Source organism: Neolamprologus brichardi, chromosome 9 (genome assembly GCF_056152115.1).
Source record: "Neolamprologus brichardi isolate AB-2024 chromosome 9, ASM5615211v1, whole genome shotgun sequence".
NCBI classification, from domain to species: Eukaryota; Metazoa; Chordata; class Actinopteri; order Cichliformes; family Cichlidae; genus Neolamprologus; species Neolamprologus brichardi.
In genome coordinates, this window is record NC_142112.1 from 35,552,704 (window position 1) to 35,566,026 (window position 13,323).

At 41.0% G+C, this 13,323-nt stretch overlaps 1 protein-coding gene across 3 annotated transcripts in view; it reads right to left on the reverse strand.

The window, feature by feature from the left end:
* LOC148101557 (uncharacterized) overlaps nucleotides 1–13,323 on the reverse strand; it is a 137,058-nt gene that overhangs the window by 103,051 nt on the left and 20,684 nt on the right. Inside the window, exons 1-2 of one of the 3 annotated variants that reach the window (XM_087846411.1) lie at nucleotides 8,455–8,472; nucleotides 6,827–7,423 (exon numbers count right to left, since the gene is read on the reverse strand). The exons of 1 other annotated variant lie outside the window; for it this stretch is intronic. In XM_087846411.1, coding sequence (XP_087702537.1) covers nucleotides 6,827–7,423; nucleotides 8,455–8,472 — 615 coding nt within the window. Of the gene's footprint in view, nucleotides 1–5,998; nucleotides 6,686–6,826; nucleotides 7,424–8,454; nucleotides 8,473–13,323 lie in introns of those variants that run through there. One more of the 3 variants, XM_087846412.1, reaches the window with a different exon arrangement.

Genomic DNA, 13,323 nt, shown 5'->3' on the forward strand with positions numbered 1-13,323 from the left:
CCCCCATGGTGCCACTCTCCAAACTCCACTATTCCCCAAAGTTTGATTCTTTTCATCTGGACGTAGCTTTTGCAGTAGGAGAAACGTTTCGTTACTCATCCAAGTGACTTCTTCAGTTTCAGCTGACTGCAGCTTTCCCCAATCTTCAACAGTACATTTGCATAATGACTGAAACGAGCACCACTGAAGGAACAATGGGCTGGGAGCTCAGTTATTGAGCATTAATATGAAAATTCTCATGAACATTGATCAACAACCACTGATCGCTTACAGCGACTCCCCAACTCTTTGTGAATGGTACTCATGGCCATTGATCAGCGGCCTTTGATCAATGAGCTTTGATCAGTGGTTTCAGTGGTTTCCTTCCTGCGTTGACTGCAGCTGTGTTTGACACATGAAGACATTATTACATTCTTCATGATTATACTTTATTCTTTTTGGGGGAAGTGCAGCTTTAAACCTTCACATGATTCAAGTCAACCCAACAAATCAATCCGAACGATCACGAGTGGGAAAAACTTCTGTAGATTAAATGAAATAAAACCCAACATTCAATCCACAACATGATTAAAAACATGATTCTCCCAAATCACCAAGAGCTGCACATTAACCACCACAATATATTTTTATTCTCTGTGCTTTCAAATATGAACACTGTTTACTTTCATCTCTGTTTCATTAGTTTTTGTTAACATCTTCCTGTGCATCACTTTACAGCAGCCAGACTCATTAAAATGACACTTTGTAGGAGTTCACTTCCTCTCATGTGTTCATCCACAGCAGCTGGACAATAAAGTTTATTTTGACCCTGATACTGCAGCCGATCGCTCTCATCCATTTCCTGTTATCACTTCAAATAGAAATGAGGCTGTAGAGGTTTGGTGCATGCAGGAAAACAGCTGCAGGGACAATGAAAATACTTTTCTGCTCCAACTTCTCCCAGCATGCTGAGCTAATGATTAGTTGGTGTTGTTCTTCAAACACTCTCTCACTCTTCTCTCAACGTGTTCACAATAAACTGTGAACAGACACCGAGGAGAGCAGCCGAAGAACTCATTCAGGAGCTAAACTCAACATGAACTGAACTCACAGTAAAGTTAGCTCGGTGCTTACCTTTAGATGAGCCCACAAACCGAGAGAAACTCCGTGATGAAGCTGGAACTCTTTCCAAACACAGGAAACAGATCAGGGAGCAGAGACCCACGTGGTTCACGCTGATCTCAGCGATGATCCAGGAGACAAGGGTGGGCAGATCGATGCAGATATCGATCCAAACGTTGGTACTACTTTATTTTCTTTGAATGAAAAAGCAGCTCTCTGTGAAAACACCTCTTCTTGTGGAGGTCCTTACTTTGCCCCGCCCCCTTCTTCTTCTTTATATCGTTTATTGGCGGTTGTCAAACAACAAAATGGTGAATTACCGCCACCAACTGGTGTGGAGTTTGAACTGGAACATCGACCCTCAAATTAGTGGTGTGCGATACTGCACATTTTGGTATCAGATACCAAGTAAATACTGGCCAGTATCGCTGATACCCATACGATACTTTTCAATAAATAAGGGGGATTCCTCATTGAATTGCTAAATCGCAATTAATTTTCATGAACTTAAGTGTTTTTTGTTATCTTTCCTAATTATACATAATTAGGAGAAATAATTTATTTATAATTAAATAAAAAAATGTTTTATTATTGTGGCGGCTCGTGCTCTGCGATGCCACTGCAGGTGAGATGGACTCACCTTCACTGCATCTACAATGATGCCTCGCCGGCTTAAAACCTGTGCGCTGCTTGTGCTGTTGTTGTTTTTGGTGTTAATGTGTACAGCTGGCAGCAGGAGAGCTGCAGCCGTTGAATGTAGGTACTGTAGTACTGTTACAGCAACCGTGTGATCACTGTAAGGGTGGACAGCGCGCAGCTCGGGGTGAGCCGGAGGCTGGCGCGCCAGCGGGACCTGCCAAGCTGGAGACAGAGGTCGAGGTGTGTGGGGGTCCTGCCACGCCTGAAGGCGGCATGCTGTCCACTTCTGCCATCTGCCCAGCTGCCTGTAAGCCCCAGCTCACTTCCACGCCTGCTGCGCTGCCGCTGCTTGACATATGGGTGGCCATCAGGCCAGCTCCCGGGCTTCCGCTGGAGGCGCGCGCAACCACCAGAGTGGACACTTCCCCATCGCTGGGTTGGGTCGTGGGGCGCCGATGGTCCGGGCCGATTCCCTCGCCTGCTCACGGGGTGAGATGAAGCGGGCAAGGGGGGTATGTGGTAGGGCGTGTTCTGCGATGCCGCTGCAGGTTTGGTGGTGGTGATGTGTATGGCTGCAAGCGGGAGAGCTGAAGGCGTTGAATGTACTGTTACAGCAACCGTGTGATTATTGTAAGAATAAATGATGCAGCGAAGCCTGAAAATGCCATCGGGTCTGCCGTGGTGGCGATTTTTTTTTTTTTTTTTTTAATCTTAACTGCATGCAAACCAGTAAACAAATTAAAACAAATACTGTTGATAAACTATAATACAAAAAATCACAATTAAAATTCTCAACAACAAAAACAAAAAAATATATACATTGTGGAGGTATGTAATAACGACAGGAGAGGTCGCAGTGTCTCAGTCACTCCAACTTTATTAACTGACTCTCAGAACATCACATATAGTAAGCGCCAAAATCTCCACCCCAGCACTTCCCTTCAACTTGGGTATGAGTGGAGCCACCTGGTGGTCCGCCACAATATAATTAATATGTAAACAACTTAACAACCCCCAAGGTGTCTAAGTCACGTGACGTGTCAGTGCAACACCAAAACATAAAAGTCTGTCATAATCACTTCTTGGAGTTTGTCAGAATTAGTGGGTTTTTGTTTGTCCACCCGCCTCTTGAGGATTGACCACAAATTATCAATGGGATTAAGATTCCAGGCCATGGACCCAAAATTTCAACGTTTTGGTCTCCGAGCCACTTAGTTATCACTTTTGCCTTATGGCACGGCGCTCCATCGTGCTGGAAAATAATTCCAATAATTCTTCACCAAACCGTTGTTGGATTGTTGGAAGAAGTTGCTGTTGGAGGCTGTTTTGGTACCATTCTTTATTCATGGCTGTGTTTATGGGCAAAATTGTGAGTGAGCCCACTCCCTTGGATGAGAAGCAACCCCACACATGAATGGTCTCAGGATGCTTTACTGTTGGCCTGACACAGGACTGATGGTAGCGCTCACCTTTTCTTCTCCGGACAAGCATTTTTCCAGATGCCCCAAACAATCGGAAAGAGGCTTCATCCGAGAATATGACTTTGCCCCAGTCCTCAGCAGTCCATACACCATACTTTCTGTAGAAGATCAATCTGCCCCTGATGTTTTTCTTTGGAGAGAAGTGGCTTCTTTGCTGCCCTTCTTGACACCAGGCCGTCTTCCAACAGTCTTCTCCTCACTGTACGTGCAGATGTGCTCACACCTGCCTGCTGCCATTCCTGAGCACGCTCTCCGATCACGCAGCTGAATCCTCTTTAGGAGACGATCCTGGTGCTTGCTGGACTTTCTTGGATGCCCTGAAGCCTTCTTATCAAGAATTGAACGTCTTTCCTTGAAGTTCTTGATGATCCTATAAATTGTTGATTTAGATGCAATCTTAGTAGCCACAATATTCTCGCCTGTGAAGCCATTTTTATGCAACGCAATGATGGCTGCACGCGTTTCTTTGCAGGTTAACAATGGAAGAACAATGATTTCAAGCATCACCCTCCATTTAACATGTCAGGTCTGCCATTCTAACACAATCAGCCTGAAATGATGAGATCCAGCCTTGTGCTCATCAACATTCTCACCTGAGTTAAGAAGACGATTACTGAAATGGTCTCAGCAGGTCCTTTAATGACAGCAATGAAGTGCAGTGGTAAGGGGTTTTTTGGGATTAAGTTCATTTTCATGGCAAAGAAGGACGATGCAATTCATCTGATCACTCTTCATAACATTCTGGAGTGTATGCAAAATGCTATTATAAAAACTTAAGCAGCAACTTTTCCAATTTCCAATATTTATGTAATTCTCACCACAGCTGTATACTCTTGAAGGAATCACATCCTGACTTACTATTGATCACATCTGGACGTTCACTCGGAGAGACTCTGCTTCAGTTTTAAATACACTGGGTGCCCCCATCAGCTCATTAAAGGGGGTACCCATGAAAACCATTCATGGTGTTTTCAAGAGAATTAAAATATTTTAGTCGGCTTTCTACAGTTTTACATTTCAGTTATTTCATATGAAATATGTCTGTTTAATGTGAGGTAGACGTGGACACTGACTTTGTTGCTCCTTGGCTGTTATGGTACAGTGCAGCTTTTTGAGTTTATTATCTAACACTTAATGAAAACACTTATTTAAAAAATATTTTTGTTTATAATTATTTTTTATTATATTTTGTTGTATATATATTTTTGCCAAATACAGTATGTTTCACACTTTCAGGTCTGGTCTGTTGTTGATTATGTTCTATAGATTTAAATAGCTTAGACTTTTATTTTTTGTATCACCACCTGGTAAATCAGTCCAACTGTAATCCAAGTGTGATTTTGGAGGAAAGACAGACAGTGTTTTTGTTTTTCAAATCAAAACACTTTTATTGTCACATCACATGTGCAGGTACATGGGTACATTACATGCGAGTGAAATTCTTGTGTGCGAGCTTCACAAGCAACAGCGTTGTGCAAAAATACAATAAAATAAAACAAGCAAATTATAAGGATGGCTAAATCTGAATAAGGATGGCTAAATCTTTTCCTTGGATAAAGCTCGATGTCAAGCAAACAACTACGGGATACAACTGAAATACTTATTCACAACATCTTAATTATATACGTAAAATAAGACAACCGAAACATGTCGAACCCCAGAAGCAGGTACTATTTAATATACAAAACCTGAGATACAGATGAAAGGCTGCTGAACACGGATGCACAGCAGACGAGGAGGAGCTCGGTGGATAGATTCATGTTTATATAACTGCTCGATCGTATATTAAGTCAGAAGTAGGACTTCACTTTCCAAGGATCAGGTCTCCAGAGGAAACGCCTCACTCCAGCTGACAGAGGTGAACATTCAGGATGAGGGGAGATACCAGTGCCACACCAGCACCATCAGTGAAATGTTCATCATCCTGAATGTGGACGGTAACAAAACTCTTTTTAAAAAGAGAGGAAAGACTAAAGCTGCCACATTTACAACCTACGCAAGAAATTGAACCACAAACAACATCTTGAACCCGTATTATTAACTAAATAATTATAATAGTCTGAGTTGTTACTACAATACCTAATCAGTGATGTGGTTATTCAGCATTGTCATTCCCAAATCATATGACCTCTGACCTTTGACTTATAGTTGTTAAAGTGTGTCAGAGGAATTCAGCTGAGAGCCAAAGGGACTTTCTGAGGTTTGAAGCCCCGAGGCCTGTCTGTGACACCAGGACTGATCCAGAGTCATTTTTATAACACTTCAAATACATAAAGAAAACATGACATGTTACATCACTAATCATTATCTGTATTTAGAAATGCTTTGTCAAAACACTAAGACAAATGTTATATTTTACTGTGGTCTGAGATTCAGATTCAATTTTCAGAAAAGGAAAATTGTGACAAGAAAATCTCTTTCTGACTTCTTTAGAAATATATTTTTCTTTTGTTTTTTTTATTCTTAGTTTTTTTTCCAGCTCCAGTCCGTAAAGTTAATCTCCAACAAGTAGGACAAAGGATCACCTGCAGCTCAGACGGGATCTACCCTCAACCTGAGATCACCTGGTCCACCAGCCCTTCATCCAGCATCACCAATAACAACACAACAGCCCATCAGACTGAGCAGCAGCTTTACAGCATCAGCAGTTCTCTGATACTTCCAAACAGTGACATGGATCTATATTACATCTGTGCAGTCAGCACTCGTAGAAACAGGAAGAGAGCAACCTTCAGAAAAAGAGATTATACATCCATCCATCCAGTGGAACATTTTCATCAGATCTTTACAGGAGATTCGATCTGAACTCTGTGGAGCCTGATCTCAAGGGTTTTAAGTCCGACACTGAAACCAGAGGATCTTTCTGTCTCTTCAGATTCACTGTGATCCAGTGATGGGAGTGATTTCAGCCCTGAGTGATCACGCTGATGTTTGCACAGAGCAGACAATGAGGTGAATGTTTGGGCACATTGGTAACAGTGAAACAGTTTATTAGTAACGTGGGATCGTTTGTGTTCGGAGTATGAACTGAGATTCCTGAAGCTCTTGTCACACTGATCACAGCTGTAGTTTCCTTCCATGTGTGCACGTTCATGAAGTTTACGATTACCTGATTGTGAGAAGCTTTTGTCACAGTGTCTGCACTTGTATGGTTTCTCTCCTGTGTGGAATCGTTTGTGTGTTTTAAGCTTACTTGCAGTGGTGAAGGATGACCCACACTGATCACAGAGGTGCTTTTTAACCCCACTGTGAATCAGTTCATGTCGTTTTAACTCAGTTGGTGTGGTGAAGCTTCTCCCACATTCTTTGCAGTATTTCAGTTTGTCTCCAGTGTGTCTACGTTGATGTGTTTTTAGGGAGCCTTGCCAATTGAAAGTTTTTCCACAGAGGTCACAACGAAAGTCTTTCCCACCACCACGGTGATGACAGGGTTGAGAACTGGATCCATCTGTGTCGCTCTGCTTCTAAACAAAGACACAGAGACAGTGTAAGTCAGTCCTTCAACACTTTTATCCTGAACATCGCCTGAAAGAAAGAGCATCTCTGCAGACGTCCAATTACATTTTACTGTTTCAGTTAACACAGATAACAATATAAATACATACCTCACAGTAGCTGCACTTGTAGAGTCTCTTTCTGGTGTGGATCTGTTGGTGTCGTCTCAGGTGACGCTGAGATTTAAAAGTCTTCTCACACAGGTCACATTTATAAGGTCGTTCCTCAGTGTGGGTAAACATGTGGCGTTGTAACTGCATGTTGGTTATAAACTGTCTGCCACACTGATCACAGCAGTACACATCATGTCCAGTGTGAATGCGTAGGTGTATATTTCGGCTGTCTATCCGACTGAAGGTTTTTCCACAAATCTCACAGCTGTACGCCTTAATTCCAGAGTGGGTAACTAGATGCTTCTGTAAGCAGCTACTGCGACTAAAAGCTCTGCCACACTGATCACAGCTGTACGCTTTAACTCCACTGTGGATGAGTTTGTGTGTTCTTAGGGAACTTTTCCAGGAAAAAGACTTTCCACACAAATAACAGCTGAACGGTTTCTCTCCAGTGTGGATGACCTGATGTTGTTTTAGTTCAGCCTTCACAGTAAACTCCTTCCCACACTCGTCACAGATGTATGTTTTCTCTCTCTTTCTTCTGTGAGGTTTGTCGGCCTCCTGAGAGCGCTGACTTCTCGCTCCATGTTGGTCCTGCAGTGACAGAGATACAAACAGAGGCAGTGAGTGAAATGCAGTCGTGGAACAAACTCAACCTTCAAACTCTCTCCATTAACACTAGTTTTAAACCTGAAGGTGGAGTGTGGCACCAAACACCTTAAAGGTCTCTTATCCCCACCTGCTGGTAGTTCTAACACATTACATCCAACCTGGTGTTAAAAATAATTCATGACTGTTTGAACGTTTCACTGTAGAAAACATTGGATTCATTTTTGATGAAAGGCGATTAAATGTCATTCATTTTCAATCTATATTAATAGCATTTCAATTTATATGAGCAAAAAAACTCAAAAAAGGGAAAATATACACACTTAATGTGTTTACTGCCAGATATCGGGCTACCGTTGTGGTGCTTTGAACGTGTTTTTTGAAGTGATAAACCAATATTAAGTCTGTTCGAACAACAACAATACCAATAATAATAATATTATTAATACTAATTAGAATTATAACAATAATAATAATAATTATTATTATGCATGTCACAGCATTTCTTTTATCCTAACTGCTCTCTGCAGATAGCCCCGCCCCTCTGTTATTCTGCTGGAGGTTTCTTCCTGTTAAAAGGGAGTTTTTCCTTCCCACTGTCACCAACGTGTTTGCTCATAGGGGGTCATATGATTGTTGGGTTTTTCGGCTGTATGTATTATTGTAGGATCCACATTACAATATTGATTGATTGGTAATTTATTTCAGCATGTGAACAATATACAAGTACATTTAGAAAAGAAAATAAGAAAAGAAAAGAAAATAAGCACCTTGGGGCAACTATTGTTGTGATTTGGTGCTGTATAAATAACACTGAATTGAATTGAAAATTTAATTAATATCACTACTACAACTAATAATAATATTAAGGAACAATAATTGCTTGTGACTTCTTAATGTTTGTAAAGACAATTTAAAAATACATAATAATATACAACACAGTCATATAACAGGTTGGGAGTATGAGAGTTTTAGACGTGACTGATTATTTGGTGAAACTGTGATATTTTCCTCACCTTCTGTGTTGAGCTCATTGTTTCCTCTGTAGTGACTCAGCTGAGTCCAGATGGCTGAAAATGTTCCTCTGCTGCTCCGTCAGACTCTTCTCCTCCTGCTGATCAGCTGGGACACAAAACAGATCTTTGTTAGGCTCCACACTGCACTGAAGAGTCAAAGTGTCTCATATGTTCATCTGACAACACAAAGTACAAATTTCACTCTGATTGCTTGTAGAAATCTTGTGAGACGTGTTGTGCTGCAAAGTGAGGAAACTCTCTCACTCACTTATACTTCAGGAGGAACTTTGTGACATTGGCTCTAATATTCTAAGCAGCCCTTTACTATGACAGGGCCAGAAAGTCCTATTTGAAGGTTTGGGAGAAGGACCATGTTAAAGGTGGATTGGGGTTTATACACTTTGTTATGATACAGGTAAGGCTGTAAGAGCCTGAGAAGGTGTCCTGAATGAACCTCTAAAACCAGTTTTCAGCTAACGACTCTGCTTCAATCTGGAAAACAGCAACTACAAGTTTAAAGACTCCATCAACAATTCACACCCAGCAACAGCCTGAACAGCTCCTCCTGTGGTTCCCACAAACAGGGACAGACCTGAGACTCCCCCACCCAACACTTTCCACACCTATCGCCAGCTGTTCAGCACAGGTTTTGAGGCAGGAGGGTGAGACACCGTCTGGTCCGGGGGCTTTCCTGGGCTTCTGTTTCTGAAATAGTTGGCTCACATCCTCAGTGTGTATTCTGAGTTTCAGGGAGGAGGAAAGGGGGGGGGGGGGGGTGAGAGGTGTGATGGAGGTCGTTGAGTCTGGATTGGAGAGGGTGGTGGTGGTCTTTTATATTTGCATAATGCCTGAATAGAGCACCACTGAAGGAACAAAGGGCTGGGAGGTCAGTTATTTGAGCATTAATATGCAAAATCAGTGGTTTCCTTCCTGCTTTGACTGCAGCTGTATTTGACACATGAAGACATTATTACATTCTTCATGATTATACTTTATTCTTTTTTGGGGGAAGTGCAGCTTTAAACCTTTCACATGATTCAAGTCAACCCAACAAATCAATCTGAACGATCACAGGTGGGAAAAACTTCTGTAGATAAAATAAAATAAAACCCAACATTCAATCCACAACATGATTAAAAACATTCTTCTACCAAATCACCAAGAGCTGCACATTAACCACCACAATATATTTTTATTCTCTGTGCTTTCAAATATGAACACTGTTTACTTTCATCTCTGTTTCATTAGTTTTTGTTAACATCTTCCTGTGGATCACTTTACAGCAGCCACACTCATTAAAATGTGACTTTGTAGGAGTTCACTTCCTCTCATGTGTTCATCCACAGCAGCTGGACAATAAAGTTTATTGTGACCCTGATACTGCAGCAGATCGCTCTCATCCATTTCCTGTTATCACTTCAAATAGAAATGAGGCTGTAGAGGTTTGGTGCAGGCAGAAAAACAGCTGCAGGGACAATGAACATACTTTTCTGCTCCAACTTCTCCCAGCATGCTGAGCTAATGATTAGTTGGTGTTTTTCTCCAAACACTCTCTCACTCTTCTCTCAACGTGTTCACAATAAACTGTGAACAGACACCGAGGAGAGCAGCAGAAGACCTCATTCAGGAGCTAAACTCAACATGAACTGAACTCACAGTAAAGTTAGCTCGGTGCTTACCTTTAGATGAGCCCACAAACCGAGAGAAACTCCGTGATTAAGCTGGAACTCTTTCCAAACACAGGAAACAGATCAGGGAGCAGAGACCCACGTGGTTCACGCTGATCTCAGCTACGATCCAGGAGACGAGGGTGGGCAGATCGATGCAGAGATCGATCCAAACGTTGGTACTACTTTATTCTCTTTGAATGGAAAAACAGCTCTCTGTGCAAACACCTTCTCTCGTGGAGCGTCCTCACTTTGCTCCGCCCCTTCTTCTTCTTCTTCCTAAAAATTGTATTTGTGGTTGCCAAACAACAAAATGGTGAATTACCGCCACCAACTGGTGTGGAGTGTGAACTGGAACGTCGACCAGCAACAATTTACTCTCTTTTAAAAACCGGAAAAAGGCCTGATAACTTTCACTTCTTGAGTCCTTTTGCAGTAAATCAATAAGATCCAGTTTCATTTTTATGTTACTGAGGTTTTGGATCAGTTACCTTCTCACAGTGTAATATAACATGTTCTATAGTTTTCTTTTCTCTTTTTTGAATGATTTGAATGGAGGTTATAATCCACCATCACTGAACTGAAATTAATCTCTTAATAGGAGGTAAGTTTTTTCTTAGTGGTTATTGTCATGGTCCTGCGTCCTTAGACCCAGAGTCTTGTGTTTAATATTGGTATCATCTTGTGTTTTGGGTTAATTCTTTTTTTCTTGTTCTTGGGGTTTTTGTGTTTAGTGTTTTCTATACCTACCCATGTCCTCCCCCAGTTTGTGTTTTTGAATTTTTCTGTTTTACTTTGAAGGTCTCGGTCAAGGTTCATGTTATGTTCAGCTGTACATCCCTCCTGTGTGTCTTTCTGATTACCTTTTGTGTCTATCTCTGCTTGTCGTTGGTTCGTCTGTGTATCGCTGTGTCTCTAACCCCAACATTCTCCGTGCGGTTTTCCCGTGTTCGTATGATTTCAGGTTTGTTTACTACTTTTCCCCAGTTTAGGTTATGTTTCAGTCTTGTCCTCACGTTTGTTGTTTTCCCCTCCTGCACTAAAACTCACTCGCATCTCTGCGTTGATCTGCATCTTTGGTCTTTCCTTACAAAACCACACGACTGCTGCCACAGCGGTGACAATTATATTCATTTCACTTCAATTTTGATTTTATTTTTTCTTAATGCATGTATGCATTTCCTTTTATATATAGCACAAATTTACAATAGGTGTTTCCAAGGTGTGTTATTGCAGGCTAAAGGTCATTTTCAACTTTGTAAAAATATTCTACTAATATCTTATATTTTAACAAGAGTGACTGGTTTTAAAAAAGGGATTCTTTATGTCTGTGTAATATTTCTTTAGTCTCTGTTACTCTGTTATTTGGGTGTTAAAGATTGCTGACCCCTGGTCAAGACTTAATCAATATATATATATATATATATATATATATATATACATATATATTAGGGATGCACTGATACCGATACTGGTATCGGGCATCGGGGCCGATACTGTAAAATGTGTGTGTACTCATACTCGTAAAAGTTAACCGATACCATGAACCGATACTAACTTATTTCATTAGTCAGAGGGTGGCTTGTCATTTCTGTTGTAGTTTTTTAGATTGGTCACTAGGGGGACATCCTGCGCTAAACAGGCACAGGGTTAGGCGAGTGAGACTGGCGGCTCCAGATAAAAAAGAGAAACTGGAGGCTGCTGTAGCTAGGCTAAACAAAATGTCAGCAGTGTGGACCGGAACAGCCAACTTTAACTCAGGTTTTGGAAAAGCGATGAAAAATGTCAAGAGAAAATCCACTGGCAGTTAAAATAACAGAGGCTCTGACTCATTTTATTTCTGTGGATGACCAGCCAATGCCGGTCGTGGAAAACATAGGATTGAACCGTCTTCTCAGCGTACTCGAGCCGCGATATGAAATTGGATACTCTGCAATAATTTAAAAGTTTATTTTATTCTCAAACCTAATTTGTATTTATTTTATTCCAAACAGAAGTGTTTATTTATTATTCTGAAAGCTTGAGACAGTGCCCAATAGTTCAGTGATATTTTGTTAAATTACAATGTGGATACTCCGCAATAATTAAAATAAAATAAATAAATAAAAGTGCTTATTTTTCACTTGAAATTTTTTTTGTGGTCATTTTTATTACGATTTTATTTTTTATCGGCAGAGAATAAAATAAAACCTGTCTTCCAATTCATTGCATTTGTGTGTGTGTGTGTGTGTTAGAAGTATCGGTTTTTGTACTCAGTATCGGCAAGTACTCAGATCCAAGTATCGGTATCGTATCGGTTTGAAAAAATTGGTATTGTTGCATCCCTAATATATATATATATACATATATATATGTATATATATATACATACACACATATATATATATATATATATATATGTATATATACATACATATATATATGTGTGTTAGAGAGTTATCTCTGGGATGCTGGGATGATAGCTCCCTCAGGACTTAAACTCCGGTCAGAGAGTGGGGCACAGAGAGTGATGTCTGGATATACTTTAATGTAAGTTAACAGCAGCTCAACAGTACAGCAGTAGGCATACTTAACGGATGTGGGAGGGATGGACAGACGTGTGGTTCTGAATAACAAGAAACAAGGAGAAACAATTTTCACATGTAAATATAACAATTGTTATTTCCCAACATTATACCAATATAATGAACTGTAACACAAATAATCAGCTGAATGCCCTGACATAAGAAAGTCCCACAATCCCATTTGAACAGGCAGGAAGCAAGAATATCTGCATATCTCAGGCAACAGAAAAGACCTAATGCCCCCAAATTAGGAAAGGTCAGTAATTACATGGTCTTCAGTGCCCTCTAGTGGCTAAATAACACAACCGCGGCACACAGATCCAACCCGCAACAAATGCTACGGTGGTAAGTCACATGCCTCTACCAATCTCGATAAATCTCCTAGCATAAACCCCCTGTAATTAACATCGAAGTACAACCCGTGCTATAAGTGGAAATAGACTCGTAGAACTGGAGGGATTTTGACTCACATTTGCACAGGAACGCACACGGCTGGAGATCGCTATTCCCCCGCACTCATGGAGAAAAACATGCCTAGTGCTCCTCCGACTCGTGATACGGCAGGACCGTCGTAAAAGCATGTGACGTCATCACCGCAGCAAACAGTAAGAACAAAGTGGAACTTATCGGCAGAAATT